The sequence below is a fragment of the Lepeophtheirus salmonis genome, chromosome 4, assembly GCF_016086655.4.
Source record: "Lepeophtheirus salmonis chromosome 4, UVic_Lsal_1.4, whole genome shotgun sequence".
In the NCBI taxonomy this organism is placed as follows: Eukaryota; Metazoa; Arthropoda; class Copepoda; order Siphonostomatoida; family Caligidae; genus Lepeophtheirus; species Lepeophtheirus salmonis.
Genome location: NC_052134.2, coordinates 52,541,688 through 52,565,029, shown reverse-complemented (window position 1 = coordinate 52,565,029; position 23,342 = coordinate 52,541,688). Strand labels below are relative to the sequence as shown.

Here is a 23,342-nt window from a genome sequence, read left to right as displayed (position 1 = left end):
TTTTATGATTCAATTTGTGACGTTAATAGACGTCTATAGAGTAGGTATGAATGATCTACCATAATATAATATTATACTTTGTGTATATCCCATAATAAAAACCCGTAGCGACTGTATTTATTTCAAAAAGGGAGACAGATACAACTTTAGACAGAAAATAAAAGCAGTTCAGAATTATGTGTTACGTACCTTAGGCTATGTTTGATTCTGATAAGATCAGATTATTAGACTCTGAAGGACAAGTTTATCTCTTCGCTAATAGTTTGATTTCCTTCATAAAATAAGATCAATTTTCGGTGTCTTATAATTTTTTAAGGTATTGGTTGTCGATTCGAAATGTAAAAAAAAGTTTAAAAAAAAAGAAGAATGATTGTACTTACGCAAAAAGGGTGAACGTATATTGAGTACTAACTAAAAAAAGAATTAGGAAAATAATTATTGAGTTAGTCTTAATATGTAATTTCATTATGGTTGGTGGAGGAACATATTTCTAATTGTTCTAATTATAATGGCCAAGGCATGGAGTAACTTATAATCTTGTCTATCGACAAGTTTTACTAAATTCTGGAATTATTTAAAGCATTAATTAAATAATTCAAAATAAAATGTATAATGCAGGTACGTCATAGTTATATTATAATAACATATTATGTTTTACATTTCAGAAATGTGACAGTCAATCTGGATAATTAAATGGCTTTCTCAGAAATAGCAGTGGTAGGTGTTGGTAGTTTATCTGCTGCAGCCCTGCTAAAGACCTCACTTTGGTTCTTTCCAGCACTTATAGCCTCACTTGCAATTTATCATCACGCTCTAACGGATCCAGAAAAACATCCCATTAATACGAACAATCTATTCAAGGAATATGATTTCATCATTGTTGGAGCCGGCTCTGCTGGCTCTGTTCTCGCAAACAGACTTACAGAAATTTCAAATTGGAGGGTTTTACTCCTTGAAGCCGGGGGTGATGAAACGGAAATCTCTGATGTTCCTGCATTGGCTGCCTTCCTACAACTAGGTAAACATCTCATAATATTATTCACTGGAGTCACTGAATCAGTTGTTATTAACCGAGAGGGTGTGGTGAATTATTGAGGCCTCGTATAAAGTTTCATCTAAAATCAAACCTGTATTCAACTTAGGTATTTTGGTTGAAAAGTTTGAATAAAAGAATAAAGTAAAGTATATAATTTACACACTGGCAGTGTTTTGATAACATTCAAGCTCGAATAGAGAGGAAGGGGAAGACAGAAATGCACGGATAACATTCATTTATGTGCTCGCAATATGCCTGTTTATTTTATAACTCATCAAGAGGGGCTCCATTATAGGTAGAGTTGATATGTTTGTAATGGAAAAAAACTACTCTTAAAAATTAGAAAAGAAGTAACAGTTGTTGCGTGTAGCCTTTTTTTTTCTTCCTTTTTTTCATTATTTAATAGTTTGTATTCGTGTTAAGTTCTCCCTCTGAAGTAAGCATTATCAGCTTTCTTTGCTGTAAATTGTTTAAAAATGCATAATAAAATAAATATATATTATTTAAAATATAATGACAATATTTTCCCTGCACTAAATGATATTTTAAATGTAGAATCTTTTCCTCTTTATAGCGGTAATTCCTTTTCTCCCCCCCACCCCCACAGGATAAAAAAATATAATATTATAGACAGTTGATATTAACAAGGGTATTAGGGTATTAATTCAGTAATGCCCTAATTGATATCGCACTCGCCTTCTCCTCTTTTCCTTACAAACATACCAACTCTAATTATAAGTATATAGCCGGTTACTCCTTCTTAGTTTTGGACTCAACAGTCAATGTTAGTTAAAAAACAGTGACCGTTCAAAGTAGGTGTATACCGGGTGAAAAATAGAAACTTACGCACAATACTCAGGAAAGCAGCATTGGAGGAATTCAATCTGCCTCAGGGCCCATCAGCCCACAACCCGTGGGGCGGGGGTGTATTCCATCATAATAGTTTTGGAGAATAGAATCTACAATACTACGAAAGATGTCTTCTAAGATAATTAAAACAATGTTATATTTTACTGATTAGAGAGGTTCGGTGTGAGGAAATCGAACTGCCCGCAATTGTATAGGCAGCCATGTATCTCAAGCACCTCTTGCTTTTTGAATTTTTTTAATCGATCGAGAAAATTAAATCGCAGCGAGATTCAAAGCTTAGGGTATCCAGCTCTTCTTCGTACGGGGCACACTCCAACAGAGGTTGCCATGGTGAATGGAATGGCTGGTAAGACCATCTAAAATGTTACGAAAAGGCTAGGCCATAACAAGACGATAGAGAAGCAGAAGGAAGAAAATTCCACCATTAATACGGATGCCCTCAAGTTCGCCATCAAAAAGGACGCAACTGATTCTCTGGGCTTCTATGCCAAGAATTTCAAAGTCAGTCACACAGCGGTATTGAAACTGAAAAGTCACTGATGAGTTTGGAGCGGCCCCTCCTTGCAGCAAACATGAATTTGACCCATCTTCAACTTTGCCAGGGACTTCTCAACAACATAAGATTGGTGCGCCAGGTAGAGTTATCCTTTTCTCAGATGGGCAGACTTTTGACGTTGATCGGGGAAATCAACAAGGACCTTCGAACGGTCACCAAACAACCAACACGGCGCTAGGCATTGTGGCGCCCTCGATCTTTTTTCCAGAAGATTAGAGCTCACGGGAGCCATGTACATCAATGTTTTAGGGGCAACTTGCTCTCCTGCGTCCAAGCAAATTTTCCTTACGGCAAACTTTGTCTTTCAGCAAGATAGGGACCCGTTCACAACGCGAAAAATTAATCAGACCATCTTACCTAACAACATCCCTTTCTGGGACAAAAGAATGGGGCCAAAATACAGTCGGGATGTCAATCCCTTCAACTTTGTTTCCGGCTGCACATCGAGAGGATGACCTGTAGCATCTGTCATCTGAACGTTGAAGCCATTAAGGCCTCAGTCGACGAGGAGTGGGCTGCCATTTACCCAAACTTTATTCGTAATAGTTGAAATTCTTTAGCAAGAGGCTTGTCGCCATCTGTAAGACCAATGGTGGCCTAATGGAATAAATCAATTTGACATTGTCTATGTATCAGAAAAAAATTATTAAGTATTTTTGTTAAATGTATAATTAAAGAATGTAAGGGTAGTTCATTATTTCTTTGCAAGTGTGTAAGTTTCAAGTTTCCACCCGGTATAAGAACCTATGTAGTAGCTATGTGATAATTTGTGTGACCGCTGAATGGCTTTGTTGAGATTCTGAAATTGGTTAACAGAGATATAAAAAGCTTAAGAACCACTAAATATACCTTCTTTTTTTTTAAAATTAAAACTTAGTTATTTAGAAACTTAAGGTCGTAGGATTTGTGTGGTAAAGAGGGGATTTACCCCTTTTTTAACGTCTGAAATTAAATTTTTACGGATCCATGGTGCAAAAATGAATATTAATGGCTTTTTGTCTTATTTAAATTGGAATTTAACTTCGAATCTTGTATTTTTTAAGAAATTAATGCTGACGTCTTATTGCTTTTTTTTTTTTTAATTGACCGGTTTTTCTATTTTGTAGAATGTACTACAAGGCTAGAATAAGTGCCCCTAAAACCGTCTCAGGACATGCCCCTTCAATAATGCAATTTGTATTTCCATGTTATGGAACTTCCGATTCCTTGCGAATCTCTAAATATCCCTATAATAAATTAATGATGATATATTTAATTAACTATTATACAAATCAACAGGTCGAATGGATTGGCAGTACAAGACGGAGCCTCAACCTGGACGAGCTTGTTTGGGACATGTTAACGGACAGTGCAATTGGCCTAGAGGTCGTGTTATAGGTGGATCTAGTGTTTTAAATTATATGCTTTATGTTCGTGGAAATCGAAAAGATTATGATATTTGGGCAAATGATGGAAATCCTGGATGGGATTATAACAATGTTTTACACTATTTTAAAAAATCTGAAGACAATAGGAATCCTTATTTGGCTGCAACTAAGTATATAATTAGATTTTCTTTTAAATTTGTGAATTGAGGTCCACTTATATCATGTGTGTACTGTACACTTGAAATAGATTCTGCGGTTTAAAATGTTACTTTCCTGCAATCAAGACACATTTTTAAACACAAAACCTCTTCATTTTGAAAATAAGAACTGATAATGTTTGAAGATTGTTATCGGTAAAGTCCTTAAAATAATTGTTCCTACCCAAAGACGTTGTTTGCAATTGTACACGTAGGATATATGTGGAAACTCACTTTTATGATTTCATTAAAATAATTTATCCATGATTTAAAACAATGGTTCTTAAACTATTTACATTATATACCGCTTGAGAAAATATCAGGTCTCCAAGTACAACCATTATTTAAGTTTTGATAGCCTTTTTTGTATATTATGAAACCCTTGGTCATTACTCCAAGTACCACCTATATGGTGTTTGTCTACAATCAGTTTTACTCGTATCACAGTTATAGAACCTCTGACCTAGAACAGTTAGACATTACTCATTCAAGGGGTAACAGCTTTTTTAAACTAGTTAACTTTAAATGTAGTTTTTGACATAGGCTAAAAATCAATGAGGACTCTGGAAAAGGAAATTTTTGGATATAATTCTGCATTTAAAATGAATTTTCTCTAACTAAATTTACTTCTCCCAAACATCTAATTGAATAATATTTTCTCTCTTGTAGATACCATCGCGCCGGTGGTTACTTAACTGTTCACGAAGCCCCATGGAGAACTCCATTGGCAACTGCATTTGTTGAAGGTGGTGTGGAAATGGGCTATGAGAACCGTGATTGTAATGGAGAATTTCAAACGGGATTTATGCTACCTCAAGGGACCATTCGCCGTGGTTCCCGTTGTTCTACCTCTAAGGCTTTTCTTCGACCAATACGACATCGTAACAATCTTCATATAGCTAAAAACGCATATGTGATGAAGGTTTTGATTGATCCTTCGAGGAAAACTGCTTATGGCGTCAGATTTAGAAGAAACGGGCGTGTCTTTGAAGTGCACGCTCGCAAAGAAGTAATTATGTCTGCTGGAGCTATTAATTCTGTTCAATTACTCATGCTGTCAGGGATTGGACCTGGCTGGCATCTTCAAAACTTAGGTATTCCTATTATTCAGGACCTACCCATTGGAGAAAATCTGATGGATCACTACGGAACTGGTGCTCTGACTTTTACGATTGACCAACCCATTTCTCTTGTACAGAGCCGTTACGAAAATCTACCATCTATCCTTAAATATGCCATATTTGGTACGGGGCCTTTAACAGTCCTTGGAGGTGTAGAAGGCCTTGCCTGGGTCCCCACAAAATTTGAAAATCGGACAGAGGATTGGCCAGATATTGAATTTCATTTTGCCAGTGGTAGTGTTGCTTCGGATGGAGGTCGTCAGATACGGAAAGTGCATGGACTATCGGACAGTGTTTGGAAGATGTTTCGGCCATTAGCTTATAAAGATACATTCAGTATTTTACCTATGTTACTTCGTCCCAAATCCAAAGGAACGATTCGACTCAAATCCAAAAATCCTTTTGAAAAGCCCATAGTGAACGCCGGATATTTTACTCATCCAGACGATATGAAAGTACTGGTTGAAGGCATTAAATTTGGACTTGCTCTTGCACAAACAAAGGCTTTTAAGAAATTTGGTGCACGCTTTTGGGACAAAGTTCCTATGCCTGGATGTGAAAATTCTCCGTTATGGACGGACAGTTATTGGGCTTGTATATCCCGCCAGTATACAACCACTATTTATCATTACTCTGGCACCGCTAAAATGGGTCCTCCCCATGATCCCTCAAGTGTAGTGAATCATGAACTTAAGGTCTATGGTGTCAAAGGCTTGCGTGTTATTGATGCATCCATTATCCCAAAAATCCCAAGCGGAAACACTAATGCACCTGTCATTATGATCGGGGAAAGGGGAGCGGATCTTATTAAACAGACTTGGCTTGGTCGGAAGCGGCATAGGCGAAGAAGACGGGCTTTACAAAATAAACAGAAACGGGATATTTTCCTTAGTGAGGATTGGCCTAGAAAAGACAGTATTTTTTGAAGTGATAGATGATAACACAAGGCAACAAAATTTTACTTTCCCCCCAATAAAATTTAGTTCCATATTCATTTGTAGGAGTAGAGCTTGGTGTGAGCTGATTACGAATCTATAATGTGTTTTTGTATCCGAGTTTGTTTTGGAGAGTTTTTGATTTGAATTTTTTAGAGTATTTTGGCTATTTTTGTAGCTTTAAGCCAACTTTTGAGTACGAAAAGAGTGAGTAATCCATTTGGGGAAATAAACCCATAATCACTTACCCAAATAATAATTTCAAGTATGGGTTTATATTTTGTGTGAAGCTATCCCATCCCACTCTTTATTTGGGTTTTGTTCGGAAATAAATAATGCTACGAATTTTCATTTGAATTTAAGCCAAAGGAATTGATTTGAAGTGCAAATTATTGTTCTTTTGTTTACAAAAGAGCATTTACTTTTAGAATCTCTAGTTAAGTAGCCATGTCGATTTGATTATAATTTATTAGAAGCAGAAAATTGTCGAGGTTGAGTGGAAAAGGTTTTAAAATTCCGTGATCATTAATTATAATGAATTAAATAAGGAAAAAAATAAATACCAATATAAATTGGTTGCCAATGGATTTTTATATATTATTAAATCATACCTAGGTAGCATTGATTTTTTCCTTAATAAAATTAAAATAAAATCGTTATTGCTTCAACTGACCCCAATACTCTTGTAAATGAGTCCTTAATTATTTACGCCCTTTAAATGAACCCTTTTGACGTAAAAACAATTGAAAAACAAGGGTGTAATTCCTTTTCAACCCAATTCCTACAAATAAAGAGGTTTTTTTAATCTTTGATTTGCATTTTCTCAGAATTTGCATATAAAATATAAGCATATCAGCATGCAGTTTTGCAAAGAACAAACTAATTTTTTTATAGATTATTGATTTATATATATATTTAAAATGGAGCTCAAACCCATAAAAAAGAGCAAAATTTTCAAAAAATTACAGAGGAAAATTCTAGAAAATCAGATAGGGTTCAAACTATTTTACTCAAGATTCGTCATCCGTGCACATTAAGTACTGCTATAATTTCGATAATGTATGGAGCATAGAGATAGAAATACACGGGGATGGTTGGGGGATTTCATTTGGTAGTTTGGTAACCCAAGACTGAAGTTGATTAAAATCTTCACTCTGCGCCAATAAACATCAGCTTTTGCATAGGGTATATACAGAGATAGGAGCTGGTCGAGAGTTGGCGACAGGACGAGAGAGCCACTTCAAGCTTAATTTTGTTACAGTTACTTCTTATGGAATAGATTGCTTTGCCTTACGAGCTCCGTCTAAGAACGAATTTAACTCGTATGTCAAGGTACCCAGTCTCTTGGTATAAAAAAGTGATATAATTTCAACGCCACCTATAGGAAATAAGTTGAGTTGTTAACCTTTTTATTACAGCATGACATTACTTCCTAGTGGGGATTGCCAAAAGTTCTTAAACTGTGAATGTCAGAAAAGTAGACAAATGTGACACCATATTATACACCTTGTGTCGGCTGAAATCTTTACTAGATCATTCACGCATCTATAAGCCTCTATGTATTTCTTTCTCTATGGTATAGAACTTTTAATAAATATATATTTTATTGACTTGTGTCATTAATTCAAAGAGGAACCATATGGGCATTCATGACTAGAAATGTATACTGAATGTATTTGCAAATTTTTTGGGTAAATCAATTTTATATTTAAATCTTACAATGAGAAAAGATTTTTCAAATTCTATGACGATCTTATATGTATATTCAAACAGCTGGTGAAAGCTCTTTCAATCTAAATAGACGTCGTAAATTTTATCGTCGACATATAATTAATTTATTATTTTATACTTATGTATTGAATCCCCTTCAGGGCCGGTTTTAGAAAGGGTCTTTTAGTTGTTCCAGGTCCCGCGTTGGATAAATTTGTCAAAACTTGCTATTTATACTGGGGAAAAAAGAAATTTTTTTTAAACGTCATTTTATCAAAACAATGACATCGCATTGATTTAAAAAGGCCGTTGGAGAAAATATTATTTATCAAAAAGAGAATTAAAAAAGATACTTCAATTTGAATTTGAATTTCTAGCAAAAGTAAATTAAATTATTAAAAAGAAAATAACTCACCTGATTTATCCTCACCCACTCACGCTAAAACCGGCCTTGATCCCCTTATCAATGTCGGTTTTAGGAAGGAGCCAGGGAAGTTCTTCGCTGTATATAATTTTTTGTAAAAAAAGTCAACATATCAGGGTGTCCGTAGGATTTTTATTTACCAAAATACCTTATGTTTTAAAAGAATAATTTAACACATTTTATTTTTTTTATAAATTTTGTAATTTTTATTTTCCCCCAAAAAACAATAACTATTGGGTAATAACGACAAAAACTCCTTGATTCAAGACCCTTTAGCCAATTCCCTGTATACGCTCCTGCATATGTACTAAATGAAGGATAATATTTTCTAAAAAACGCTAAAAATTTGAAGAATAACTACATTTTTATTTATTTTTTAACCATTCGTTTCTTTTTTTTTTTAAAGTATAAATACTGTGAAAATTCATTTTATTACAAAAGATCCTTCCAAATTATATATTTAGTTATTTTCGAAATAAATGTGATTTGAAAAATTCAAAAGGGACTTGCATAAATTTAATATATCACATTTATCATCGACCCTCCCCAAATAACACTAAAACCGTCCCTAATCCCCATTTTCTGTATCTAAATAGGCAAAAAATAAAGGCAAACTGAACATAAGAAGCTTTTAGCTAATTAATTAACTAGTGTATATTCACATTAAGTATTTGTATGTATTTATGAACTCTACAATCTGTGAGAAGCACCAAAGATCTCATTACTATTAATTTTATAATTTTAATGTTTGGATAATTTACTCATGAAACAATAATAAACTTTGATTTATCATCGTGCCATAAATGCTTTTTTTTTAATGAAGAGCAATTCATTTATATTTAATATAATATCACAAATCAGAATTAATTACTCATAATTATTATATATTTACGAGGAAGGAAATTGAATTTCTCAAAAAAAAAAAAAAAAAAAAATCAATTGTCACGTCGCGTCGCAACGTTTAATGTATCTCTCAACCTTTCATTCCAAAAGAAACAATAAAAAAGGTAGTATCTAAATAATTATTACGTCACAGGGAGGGGGGCAGGGTAGGAGGGGCTATAATTTTTTTAAATTTTATACCTCAAAAAAAAATTTAATTTTTTTTTTGTAAATAGCTGTGGATTTTGTCTGCTCAATTTCCTCCTAAATATAAGTACATTGAACATTGATGATGGATTAAACTAGATAGAGTTGTTGTGAACAATATCTAACAATGTAATGGTAATATTTTAAAAACAAAGGGTTGACGAAATACTACTTATAAAAAGTGATTTAGTCTATTTTTCACGATTTCTTTTTATATGCGAATAGGCAGCGTTTTACAATAAAACTATGTACGTGGTACAAATTGATATTTTTGACAAAGTTTCACAATAATAACATGGATCAGACCCTTTGGAAGCAAAAGTACATTAAAATATAAATATATATGTTGTGTTCAAGCTGCAATTTCGTAATCTGTAAATGTTATTTCAATCATTACCAACTGTTATTAATGGATGCAATTATTTTATTTTAGTCTATCACAATTACTATTTTATTTCGCATTTACTTACTATGAATGTAGGACCAGACCAGTCTTAAGCCACTGCAGTTGCAATGGGTCCCGTACTTGACTTAAAAAAAGTTATTTTGCAACCAAGAAAGATATTATTTTCTATAAAATAAATAAATAAAACAGTATCAAAATGAAATATAACAAGAAAATGTCATTCTATACATTAAAATATAACATTCATTTTTTAAAAAACGCCAAACGATAGAAATTAGTACTAAAATAGGATATAAAAAAAAACTTTTATCTTTGACAAAATTAAAAGGTCATTTAAAAAAAAAAAAGGTCGAGGAAATTTTTATTATTATGTTTTTAAATCAAATTTTTTGAGTATTCTTGTCTGTGGGGGAAGGAGGAGCTATAGATTGATCAAGGAAAAATAATCGCTTTGTTAGAAAAAGATTTAATATCAAAAAGGTCATTTGATCAAATTCAGACCAGGAGGAAAAAATTTTAAACTTTTTTTTTTTTCAAATAAAACTAAAAAAATCCCCCTGTTATGACTACAAAGATTGGGATTTAGACTTAGTACTCTGCGTTACGCATAGGGTCCTGCAAAAGCGAAGGCTGGTCCTGCAACGTTATGCTTATTATTAATTAGATGTTTTCGAGAAGAAAAAAAAAATCAAAAATTACCCCGTGTCCAAGGTTAAAGAAATACAAGGCTTGTCATAATTTTGAATTTGATGTACCGTACCAACTGCTGGGAAAGACCAGGGGTGACTGGAAGATTATATTGGGGGAGGCGTGGTTTTTGAATTTTTTTTTATAACAAATTTCAAAATCTATAGCTATTCACAGAAAATTAATTTTTTTGGAAAATAATTTCAAAATCCATATCTATTCAAAGAAAATTTGATTATTTGGAAAATAATTTAAAAATAATTTTTTTAGGAAAATAGTTTTACAAATCTATAGCTATTCAGAAAAAATTAAATTTTTTGGAAAAAATTTCTTTTTATATTTTTTTTCTCTGCTGCATAATTTGCCAGAAAAATGAAAACCTAATCTAGTAAAAAAAAAAAATTCCTTAGTTTGGAGGGAACTACAGCCCATCCTTTGGGGACGCCCCTGAAGACTTACAGATTTTCACGTCATAGAGTAAAATACTAGAAATTATACAATTAAGTGTACCAGTTTATTATACCCTTTGACGTCACTATTAAGAAGCGTAATGGAAGTCAAACATCAGTCGGAAATGCGTTATGGTATAACCTTGTATTCCTATTATAACTTTGACTATATCAATCATTTAAAGAATAGTCAAATATAGCACTATCCTCATCACAAGTGTGATTAACCTTAATTCCTCATTTATAGTTATAACTTGATTAAAATCCCAGCTTGTACACAACAAAAACACAAATTATAAAACATCACAAGTACCACACATTCACAATTATAGAACTGCGTAGGGGGAGACTGGAGAGAGTTGCAAGACTGTTGCCTCAAATATTGGGAGACACCCCAAAATGCAGCAAAACATATTGATATGATATTGTCGGCAATTGTTGAATTTTTTGAAAAAATATTTAAATATTGAATTTTTGGTAAAAAAATTCCAAAATTTGCAGCTACTGACAAAAAATTAAAAAAAAAAAAATTTTTTGGAAAGAAATTTGTAAAATTAAATTTCTATGAAAAAAAATAAAAGATTCATTAATTTTTTTAGTGAAAAACAATAATTTTTTTAATTTTGGAGGGACCTACCCCCTGTGGACGCCCCTGCAACGGTTCCCATTGTTAAGGAGTGTTGCAACACTTTGAACAATTAAAATAATAAATGAAGAGAAATGGACTAAAGAATTATTAACTTATGCAGATTAAGTTATAAAATTTTATTATTATAAATCATTTATCAGTATTAATTATAGATTGGGGAAATTCACTCTCTTAAATTCCTCCAGGCTTTCTGCTCTATCTAACAAACATGCTTGATATGAACTGTAAATATCTCAAATAATAAAGAAGAATAAAAAATACGTAATAATTGCAGCAATTATATCAACTGACCCCTTTTTACTGCGTGACAATATTATCTCCTATTCCTCTTGACTGAGAGAGTTGTGAATTTAGATAAAAGTATATAAACTGATGGCAAAAGAATAAATAATTATGCAAATGATATAATTATTACGGTAAAGAATAAAAAAACTGACTCCTTTAAAATTACTTTGACTCCCCTCAAAAACAGTTTTGGGCCAATATCTCAAAGAAAAGTTGACAAAAACTATTGACTTTTCACAACAGTACTATTTTGATGTGCGAGAATAGGGGTTGCCCGTCCCCCCCTACTATTAGGATTTTCTTTTCTAAAGAATTGATGCTGAGTTACTAGCTATGATGATGAGTCAAGTCCTACATATTAGATTTGAGCAAATTAGTCAGCCATGCCAATTTCGCTAATTGCTACGTAGATCATATGTATAATAAATATATCTATGTTATAATTAATTAGAATTAATAAGAATAACGAAGAAAGTAAGACGATACAATCGAAGAAGTGAGCGCAGAGATAGCGTTCAATGCATATCCTCTACAAGGAAAGTGGAATCCGGCTCCGACCGAGTCGTTCTTAACTCCTCCACTTTTCTATCCAAATAAGTGACGATCCTTTCATGTTCCTTTTTAGTTACCACATTGGTTATGATAATGAGAGCGATCCCTGTAGTGAACATGCAGAGTCCAAGACCCAGAACACTTGCTTTATGAGGTTCCTTATTGAGGTATGTAAACGAGGAAGAAAATAACATATATCACTCAATTGTTATCACTTCTACTATTTACCTTAGCGTAGAATGCTGAATGTATTACCACCAAAACGCCTAATGTTGTAAAAATGACACTTAAATAATAGCAAAGAACTGCAGCTTTGGAATTTCCAGAAGGGGGGATTGGGGGAGCTGTACGCAAACCTCCAGTGCATTCTCCAGACTGCTTATTCTTGCATGTACAAGTCGCAGGAAGTGTCGAGGTTGAGCCTCTATCCGAGGAAGAGCCCTTCCATAGTTTAATCAAATCGGTGATCTTCATTTTGTCAAATATATGATTTGAGAATAAGCTGCAATAGAGAATATAAAAGATTTTAACTCTCTCCTTTCCAGTAGGTACTCTTTGCTGCTTTCATAAAGAGAAACAGCTTGCCCAAAGCCAGCTAGATGAGCCTCATTTATGGGGAGAGTATTTAATATATTATATTGAATATTATAATCGTCGTTCATTATGTAGTATGTACATTTATTGGACCCATTTAAGAGTAATCCTTTTCAATTATACACATGTCCAATAATCAATGGTGTCGCCCTACAGTTTACTCATAGAAATATATTATAATTATCTTAAAAAATATAGTTTGTTCCGTTGGATCGTACCTGGAATTTATAGAACCTTTTCTTTCTTTTTAAAGCAAAAGAAATAACTTTTATCCCTCCAGATTGTCATAATATTATACATCAATGAATAATTGACGTATACATTAATCATAATACTGTGAGCTCCGGATAAGAGCAACCTCTCAGGGGTTCCAGCTCATTATTTTATTGAGGAAATTGTCTTCTAACATTATAATATAATAGACAAATATGATAAAAAAAAAACTAAGACCAGTAGGAATTCAAAAATATTTGTATATTTCTATCTGTGAATTTTGAAAAATTTTCTACGTAAAAATGACATGCAAAAAGTGGAAGGGATTTCTTAATATGATGTTGCTTTTATACAAAAAAAATTATCCGGATTTGAGAGTATATTATGAGTTTCTTCTTTATTTGTATTAACCATAAACTCTCGGAATCCAAGAGCTTGATCATTTCTTATAATTAATTGTGATTTGCTATTTCAGAATTTATTTGAAAAAAGAATTAGTATTATAATTTTTTAATAATGAAGACAATTAATTGCTTTGAACAGAAATTAATTGATCAACTTGATGGATAACACCATTAGATGATGCCATATCAGACTTGACAATGTGTACTCCACCGGTTAATTCGATGACAGAGCCGGATAAGTGAACAGCCAACTTTGTTCCACTTAATGTCTTGAGGACACCTTCAGCTGTCATCTTAGACTTGAAATATGAGCCAGGAACGAAATGGTTGGCTAATAAAGTAGAGGCCACTTCTTGTTCGGATAATTTGGATTCAGCTTGGGTCATTGCTCTGAAAGAGTTAATAAAATTAAATCATCATACGTAGTGCGTCATAAAAATAAAAACTATCTTGGATAAAAGTCAAGAAAAGGGTGAAAATCCCAATTTAATTTTTTTTACTTTATATATATATATACAGTCCAATATTTCATAGACATATTTGAGCCAATGAAGGGCTTTATATTCAAAATTGTGGGTTAAGTTCAGATGCCCAAGAATTTGATAGAAATTGACGATAGTTTGTCGTAGAATACAAATGTAATCCACACTGAATTTTGAGAAAAATTCAGTGTGGATTACTGTTGTGTTGATGGGTTATATATAGAATAATGGCAGGCTTGGATATTGAGTGGAAAATGAGCACCATTCAAGGTATCAATTCATTTTTGCCCTGAACTAGAAAATTATTTTGAGCAGCGTTCATTTAGCCTGTCATATTCACACTCTTTTTTTTTATAGTCCTCTAATATATTTTTTACTCTAAGACAAAAGGTAGAACCAATTTACGAAACGACTACCACATGATCAATTTTTGTCTAAATTTAATTACATTCAATAATACTTTTTTCTGCTAGGGCAAGTGAGAGTATCGGAACTAATAACTAACTACGCAATCTCCATTAATACTGCAGAGCGAATAAAAAATTGTGTTTCTCAAATGATTAAGTGACATCATTTATGGTACGTCAAAATTGACATCCCATGGGGAAATTAAATTTGAATGAAGTAGATCACAGGGTCGGCGTTTCCTTAAAAAAAAACACGACATAATGGAGAAAAATAAGCAATCAATGAGTGCCTGAATGGACAAAGTGTGAACGAGTGCAAGCCTAAATGAAAGGGATGAAATAATATATAATTGATAAATTACTCATTGGTAGGAGCTAAAATGGTGAAAGCACTATTGCGTGAGTCTAAAAGAGAATTCATTCCGAACTTATTGACATAGGAAACAAATTTGGAGTATTCGCTATCGCCCATAAGACGCTTCATAAGAGTATCTTGCTCTGTGGATGCAATGTAATTGAATCCACCGTCCATTGAGTAAACTCTGACGTGACCAGATTTAACGGTGCTAATTCTGCCATCCATGGGGATTCCATTAGCGGTGAGGGAAGTTCTTGGAGTGTAAGCGTGGATCCTTCCACTGTTGAGATTATCAAAGTGGATGTAGTTACCATTGAGTGTTTCTAAAACATTCTCTTGTCCTGGATTTCTGATTCCTGAAACAATGTGGGATGTAACCAAAGTAGCTTCATCTTCATTGGAGGTTTCCTTGGCTTGGTTCCAGCCTTCATTACTGGGAGCAAAGAGAGTGTAGAAGTTCTCTATAGTGCGGTAAATAGAATGTACATGTCGGAGGAGAAGAGTAATAATTATGATGACGAATACCTGAAGATTGTTTAAATAATGAAGAAATTCCAGTGTTTTCCATAGCTTGAGCAAATTCAGTATGACCTAAATTTTTCAAAGAACTGACAACATCATTGGCTCCACTCTTAAGTTGATTAGCTCCATTTTGCATTTCTTGCCATCCATTTCCACCTTGATACCAAGATCCAACTTGTCCAGAGGATTGATCATCGGAAGATGCAACGTAAGTACGTCCATATGATCCAGAGGATGATCCTGAACCTTGAGTCTCTTGGTTCCATTGACCATTGGGAGAAGAAGAGCTCCAAACATCTTGAGGTAAATAGTTGACATTAGTTTGCTCATTTCCATAGACTTGTCTATTATTGGTTTTGAAAAAGGGATTATCATTTTTGCTATAGAAGGAAGACTTGAAACGGGGGAAAAACACATTCTGAAAGGTTGTTCAAAGATTAATTATATTTTAATTTACATCATGAATTGATCCAGTTGAGACAGCACCCATGTTGTAACTATTTCTTCTACTGGATCCTTGAGAAGAACCAGAACTACTCCAAAGCTTGCTTTCTTGAACATACTTATTCATACGTTCCATAAGAGTTTGTGTGGATGCTGAGCTTTCAACTTCACTTTGGCTAAAAAGAAGTTTATCGACAGAGTGGACGGCACCATTGGCAGCAATGATATCAGGTAACACGATGCGTGCCTCTCCAATGCTAATAACTCCGTCTATATTAATAATAATATATATAAATATAATAGTTCTCAATTAATTATGAATGAATCCTAGTACTTGATTCATCAGTCTTGATCATGCGTTCAGCTCCCATTTCAGTCTTGACAGATTGTCCACTAATTAAACCGGGGGTGAACCAAGTTCCTTTTACAATATGTCCCATAATTGTAGCTCTAAGTTTGGTCATATCGCTCTTCAATGCGTTAATAAATGAAGGATCCACGGCAGCCATGGCTCTATAATGAATGACAAAATTTAACAATTAATCATTTGAAATAAAAGACTGTATAATTAATTACTCATTGGTTGGAGCAAATAAAGTGTAGGGTGTATCCATTTTGTTAAGGAGAGGAAACAATTTGGACATTTTTACCAATTCCATAAAGGTAGAGTGTTGTGGGTAATGATTAACAATCTCAGTGGCCACAGTCTCAGAGGGCTTGAAAATAGAGGACATAACTCCTCCAATAACGTGAACGACACCATTGCGAGCAACATTATCGGTTTTCATGATTCTACGGCCATTAGCTGTCTTGACCTAAATGGGAGATAATATTTCAAAGTAGAATTAGGTAATTCCATAAGGATAAATGCTCATTATAATATTTTAATCATAAACAATGCCGATTTTGTAAGTTTGCCCACAGGTAAATATTTTCTATGGGATTGAAGTCCGGAAACTGGCTAGACACTTCATAATGTGCTTCTTCTTGAGACAATCCTTTGTTGCATTAACCGTATGTTTAGGGTCATTGTCGCACTGGAAGAACATACACGATCCATTACGGTGCCCTGCCCTGAGGGAATGATGTGCCCACCCAAGATTCCAGTGGTACATGTCTCCGTCTATCCTCCCTTCGATGCGATGAAGTCGTCCTTTCCAAACCATAATGTTTCTACCTCTATGTTAGAAGGGAGGATGGTGTTCTTGGAATTCTACTCAGCAGTTTTCTACCTCTTAACACTTTTTTGTTGTTCATATAATGAGCTGTTCAAATCAACCCATCATTAAAATTATAGACCATTTATTTTCTTTGTCAGTGTGGAAACATACAAAATCGGAAAAGGGATCAAATACTTATCCCAATACTTCATGGACATATTTCAATCAATTAATTATCGGTATTGCATTCAAAATTTCTGGGATGGATTACGATACTCAAATATATTAACTATAGAATAGAGCCTTAATTCTATTTATGATAAATTTAAATTAACCTCGATTTGGCGTTTTAAATACATTTCAAATCTATCATCTATATTATAATTGATTGTGGGTATGAATTTCTTATAAATTTTATATTATAAATTAGTGACGAGTAACACAGTAATTATCTTGAACAAAAATCATTCCTCACAATTTTTCATATACATATATAGCTCAAATATAGAACTTATATTCAAATTTCTGGGATGGGTTGAGATACTCAAGGGTGTTAAGTGTAGTTTAAAGCCTTCATTTGATTTATAAGAGAGTATTTCGCCCCGATATGGTCTTTCAAAACAAATCTATCAATTTCTACTCCTTTTATTCTGACAAATAACTTTCGTATTTTAATTTGCAATTCGCTTGGCTTCTAAAGGACAAGTCAGAATAATTTGTTGATAGAAATTGACGATAATGGATCGAAGAATACAAATAATATACTTCTAATGCAGAATAATCCTTCTAGATTGTTCTAGTGTTGAAAGGCTACATAATATATCAAGGTAACTTACTTGTCCACCGTTATAAACGTTGAAACGGATGGTTCTTCCATCAAGCAAGCTCTTGACTACTTTCTCATGAGTAATGTCACTCTCCATGATTTTACCCATAGCAACATGGAATAACATGGCTTCATTAAGTGAGTATTCAGTTGGGTATTGTTGTTCACAAGTAAAGGCAGTGTCATTTGGAGCAAAAACAGTGAATGGTCCTGATAAAAATAAATATATAAATATAAAAACAGAGATAAAACAAAGTAACTTACCATCGTGATTGATGATCTTGCTTACATCAGAGCCTAAAGCCTTTTGAACAAATGTCTTCAAATTTAATTTCTCAGCAACTTTGATCAAAGTATCGCTACTAGACTCTTGAAGATTAGTAGAGTAGGGCAATGCCAAAGTGGTTCCCACTAATAGCAAATAAGCAAGTAACTTCATCATCCTTAATCTTTGTTCTACCCTCTCACAAACCCAAGGAAAGACTGATTTAATTTGGTTAACTGAAGGTCCGAAGAAAGATTCATTTATGTAGCATGTTTCTTTTTCATCTCATGTCATGTCGTAAGGGGGTCAAACTGATCAAGGGAGGGTAATGATGATGCGATAGGATATTGGTAAGGATATTTTCTTTGTTTATACGCCGTGTTGTAAATAGTGAGTTTTACAAATTGCAACTCAAAAATGAGATGAGTCATTATAAAAAATGTAGACTACTAGTTTGTGAGTTAACACAAAAATTTTGAACAAAAATCAAGAAAAAGAGAAATCATCAATATTTAAAAAAAATCATTTCACCCGTACTGAATCACGCAACCTTTATTTCGAAAAACAAACCAAAAAAGGCCCAAACTCATTTCTTGGTTAGCACGTCGTTACCTTAATTGTATCACACAACCTTTTATAGAAAAAGAAACAGACAATAGGCTCAAAATCAGTTGGTAGTTAGGTAATTCTATCCAACTATGGAATTATTGAAAAGTCGGATTCACAGCTTAGCAGGAGCTAATTCTAATTCAACCAATCAACGTTCAGAACACTGATTAGGAGAAAGTAAACAAAAACATCGACAGCTGACAAAAAAAATACACTCTATGTTTTTTGATTGTGAGTTAACGCCGTGATATATTGATACAATTAAGGTATTAAGGTAAATAAGGTTAAATCGTGCTTTTTCTTCCGAACATATTCTTTTTTTACATTCTGTCTGGGGACTTTCAGTAAAAAGTAAATGAAATGTCTGGTATTTTGCTTAATTAAAATCAACGTTTATTCAATCTTTATTTCTAAATGATCCATATACACGCTTCAATATAACTGGATATTAAAAGTTTTTAATCCGGTGTATATACCCTCTCGGTGGATGGGTGTTTTTTAAACCCCCAACTGAATTCTTCAAGGCAGCGCACAGGGTTAGGGATTCCGTTGGTGACAGTTATTATTAGGTATTTTGAAGGATTTCAAAAAATTAGATTTGATGGAGAGAATTAACTTTATTTGATGTAGCTTTTTCTGCTGATTTTAGTAATGCCAGTATTTTAAATATATATTCTATAGGAACGGGCATTATTATAATTATTGATATCATAATCCTAATGTGAAAATGTAACGCCACTGGTGGCGACATCTACAGCAACATGGGTGCGTACAGAACGCAGTGGAAGCTCACATCTACACAATGACTTCTTAATTTCCAGAATTTTTCGCTTTTTTTCGGTCACCCGACAATGATCCAGGAAAAATTGTAAATTTCCCTAAGGGTATCCTCGCACCCCTGATTAAGAACCACTGATTTAGACACTATTTCAAAGTTGAATCTGGCTGGGAGAAATATGTGTTGTGTACAATTGCTTATAACGTAAAAAATAACCTGTAAATCCTTTATTGTTCAGTTTTCATAGATTTCATATACCAGGGGTTCCCATTGAGAAATAAAGTCATTCAGTTATCTTGAAAACTATTGGTATACTTAACATTGAAAAGGTTTTGTTGATCAGTGAAACAGTGATCAGTTTTCAAAGTCCGAAATATCCAATACCATAATGCAATGATACAAACTCCATTAGATCAGGGATTATCTACCTTTTTTTAAAGTGATGCAACACTTATAAAATATTCTTGCTAAATCTCAAGTACCCCCTTGAGTGCCTCCAAGTACCTCAAGGGGTACGCGTACCCCCATTTGAGAACCACTGCATTAGATGATCAATTTATTATAGTTATAGTATCATTTTTGACAAATTCTCATTAACTAATTAATAATCAGTTAATGGCACTTTCGACAATAAGTAAAGGATCTAATGTTCTATTACTCGTGGATAGATACATATCAAGGAATTTTGAATAGATCAAAAAACATTAGTACATTAATTAATAGTTGGTATTCAAAATGGCAAATTTTATAATTCAATACAGCTTTATAAGACGAACAAATTGTAACTTGTACAATCCATTGCTTATACAAGTTACAACTTGTACACAACTACGTACACAAATGTGAGGTAAAACCAAAGATGGAGTATTGCAGTGAGCAACACGCCTAATTATTACATAAGAAAACTGTGCTTTATAGAAGTACAGGTTTTAGACGTTCACACAATATATTTTTATTTTTTATTATTAGTGATCGCCATGATTGTTTGTACGATACATGATTGATTCATTAGGAGCTGGCAATTATGACTACATCAGACATTTATAGATGCATACAGGGTGGTTACTAAATACATGTGCTGTGTCGGTCTTTATTTAGGACTGAAGACTGCAGCCCCCAGTTTCGCCTTGGTCCGGTCCAGTTCAGTCCTGCATATTAGTCGTTCATTTAAGTTTTTAAAAGAAACAGTTCTAGTACTGACAGTCTGAAGGACCGACGGTCTTATGAACTGATCCAACACTAATAAATACTAGGCTGGGACGGTCCGCGGTTCTGTACGGTACAATGGTAAAATGTATTATTTACCTTTTCCGGTAATGAATAATACCAATTAGCAGTCACAATATATCGCCAGCTGTCAAAAAAATTATTTTGCTTGACACATATGTCCCTTTAGTTTCAAAGTATCGTTAAACTAACTTATAAACATTAGGAAGTTTATATAATTTATCCCTCCACCATACCACTCTTTCGTTTTCGTCAACTGGGATGCATTTTTACGAGTAATTGTTTCCCTTTTTGTATGAACAAATACATAAATTATTTCCCTATATAAAAGGATGCTTGTGGATTCAAATCTTACCTTACTCCCTAAATCTATTCATAATTATGCTATCAAAATATTTAATTATATATATGTACTGCACCAAGGGTACGACCCTAGTAAAGACTCTAACAAAAATGTTTAAACCATAGAAATGACGTCACAGATGATATTTAAAAATATACGTACATTTATTTTCCCATTAAAATAAATTCTTCTCTTTAGCTGACATTCAAAATAACATACCCCCTCATCGAGCTGCAGTTCATTCCTGCAGACTGAAAATTTTAATCTACTACTGCCTTGCCTTGCCATACTCCAAATAAAATTCCCTTGTCGCCTATATGTATTTCTTTCTCTATGGTTAAACTTATATATTGTCGTCAATACTATTACTGGGATTCGGAAGAGAAATCCTAGACCGGTCTGAGAGCATTCTGAATTTTAGTGGACCAAAATGATTTGGACCTTTAAATAAGTTTGATCTGGAAATGTCTCAAAGAAAAATTTGGTCTAGAAAGGTTCTATAAATGAATTATAAATGATAATTGATGAAGTCAGACATGTTTTATTATTGGAAACATGGACGTAGCATAATAAAGTCATATGAAGTTAAATGTGTTTGCATTAATGATATTCGTACAACTTACAAATCTGGAGTGGGGAGAAAATTGCTCCATAGATTGAGACTACCCCCCCCAAAAAAAACCTATATATTGAGGCCAGAAAAATTGATTCACAAATTGAAAACAATTAAATTTCTCTTTACAGTTTGAGATCGCAGTCTAGGCCGAAATATCGGTTCAAGTATGTCTAGAAAAAATATCATAAGAGCGAATTTTTTTCAATGCTTGCAACAGATTTGGACGGATATTCAGGTCCAGACCACGATGGGTCGCTTTATGATCATTGCTTAAGACTCGAACATATCTCAACTCCACACTTATTTTTGTCCATTATTTTTTTAGTTGACGGTATTATGATGGTTTTTGATAGGTAACGCTCATAAAGTATTTACTCTAACCAATAATAAAGTTTTTAAGAGTTCATACTAGAAATTTCCCTGGTATTAATAATAATACCAAATCAATTATTGTCAAAAAGAATTCCTCATCACATTTTGTGGTTGTGGACAAAAAGAATTGTCCCATAGGATATATCGCGCGTAAAAACCACAGTCAGGGATGGTTTGGGAAGATATGATCATATTTGGTCAATCGTTTCTTATTTTTTTTTCCCCCAGGGTCAAAATTAACTGTATTGAGAACGTTGACACTATTATATGGGGAAAGATTATGGGCCAATTCTGAAAAAGGCCCCACCCAAATTTGGAAGATGCACACACAAGCGTCTATAATGATTGGAAAATGAGACGGTATTACAGTCTGCTCATCCTTAACAAACTAAAAGCTATAATTTCAACACAATGCGACAATTTTAAATATTCATTTGTTACGTGTGGATACGATATCCAGTAGTAACATTCATACCAAAGTTAGAAATTCAAATTATAAACACAATTACTAATCTTTTTCTAGTATTTGGGACACACTCTCAATGATTTGCAATTTCTCATTTCTATCAAAAATCCTCCTTTGAAATTCACCAACTATCCCCCTTCAACTAGGGTACAATTGCATTTGCAAATTAAAGGGAGATTACATAATGATCACATCATTAGGAAGTCTGCATTGCTGTTGTTGTTTTTTGCCCATTTTGACGGAATGTTTTTTAACTTTTATTTTAAAAAAGGGACAAACACTTTTTTGGTCTATTTTAGAGTTAAAATTTATTTTTCAATGTTATATGTTTAAAAGGAATACAAACGGGATGGCGGGTTACTATTGAGGGGTATCATTTTAAACAAGAATGTTTATTTATATAATACTAGAAGCCTGTAAGTGAAAGCCGTTTAAAGTTTTTTATTAAATAGCAAAATATCTAAATACTAGTGTTGGGGTCCGGTCTGGAAATCTTAAGACCTCTCTTAGGCCGTTATATTTTTTGTTGGACCGAATTAATTCGGGCCTACAAAAAGCTCAGTCTGGACCAATCTTATATAAAAATTTGGTCTAGATCCGTCCAAAGGAAAAATTCGGTCTAGTTCGGTTCCAAAATAATCCATCTAGACCGATTTTACAAATAAATTGTTTATAACATGACTTCAAATGTTTTTTCAAGTACAATGACGTTATACGAAGTTTAAATAGATATATAGCTCGGATTAATTTTGATCGGTCCAAATCTGTCTAAAAAACATCACTTAAAACTGAACCGAAAAACAAATTCGTTGCTGGACCGAGTCTCGCTACTACTAAATACCTATATAAAGACACGTCAAATGACCTAACGAACTTATATTATTTATGTCATTGTAGTAATTTCTTGAGCCTTCGGATACAGG

General features: G+C 33.4%; 2 protein-coding genes and 1 long non-coding RNA gene across 6 annotated transcripts in view; 1 reads left to right on the top strand and 2 right to left on the bottom strand.

The window, feature by feature from the left end:
- LOC121116193 (glucose dehydrogenase [FAD, quinone]) overlaps positions 1 to 9,020 on the top strand; it is a 28,318-nt gene extending 19,298 nt beyond the window's left edge. For 3 of the 4 annotated variants that reach the window (XM_071887473.1, XM_071887476.1, XM_071887475.1), the window contains exons 4-7: positions 666 to 1,018; positions 3,741 to 3,999; positions 4,696 to 6,074; positions 7,713 to 9,020. In XM_071887473.1, coding sequence (XP_071743574.1) covers positions 694 to 1,018; positions 3,741 to 3,999; positions 4,696 to 6,073 — 1,962 coding nt within the window. In that variant the 5' untranslated portion in view covers positions 666 to 693 and the 3' untranslated portion in view covers position 6,074; positions 7,713 to 9,020. Of the gene's footprint in view, positions 1 to 665; positions 1,019 to 3,740; positions 4,000 to 4,695; positions 6,095 to 7,712 lie in introns of all 4 variants that reach the window. The other variant, XM_071887474.1, reaches the window with a different exon arrangement.
- LOC121116192 (uncharacterized) lies at positions 8,838 to 12,885 on the bottom strand. The gene is made up of 2 exons (XR_011779503.1): positions 12,562 to 12,885; positions 8,838 to 12,491 (listed from the first exon to the last, which is right to left on the bottom strand). It is a non-coding gene; the product is annotated as an uncharacterized lncRNA (long non-coding RNA).
- Positions 12,886 to 13,386: 501 nt separating this feature from the next.
- On the bottom strand, positions 13,387 to 19,364 carry LOC121116191 (uncharacterized). Its single transcript, XM_040710433.2, has 8 exons — positions 18,008 to 19,364; positions 17,754 to 17,953; positions 16,334 to 16,572; positions 16,092 to 16,270; positions 15,771 to 16,027; positions 15,317 to 15,707; positions 14,796 to 15,252; positions 13,387 to 13,934 (listed from the first exon to the last, which is right to left on the bottom strand). The coding sequence occupies exons 1-8, from the start codon at positions 18,183 to 18,185 to the stop codon at positions 13,667 to 13,669; spliced, it is 2,169 nt and encodes a 722-aa protein (XP_040566367.1). The 5' UTR covers positions 18,186 to 19,364; the 3' UTR covers positions 13,387 to 13,666.
- Positions 19,365 to 23,342: the final 3,978 nt, after the last annotated feature.

What these genes read in the sequence shown, in the direction of transcription:
- LOC121116191 (XM_040710433.2), bottom strand. Translation starts at nt 18,185, where the DNA reads ATGATGAAGTTACTTGCTTATTTGCTATTAGTGGGAACCACTTTGGCA. An exon ending in CAACTGGATCAATTCATGAT is followed by an intron (nt 15,708 to 15,770) that starts GTAAATTAAAAT and finishes CCCCGTTTCAAG; the next exon opens with TCTTCCTTCTATAGCAAAAA. An exon ending in ATTATTTAAACAATCTTCAG is followed by an intron (nt 15,253 to 15,316) that starts GTATTCGTCATC and finishes ACCGCACTATAG; the next exon opens with AGAACTTCTACACTCTCTTT.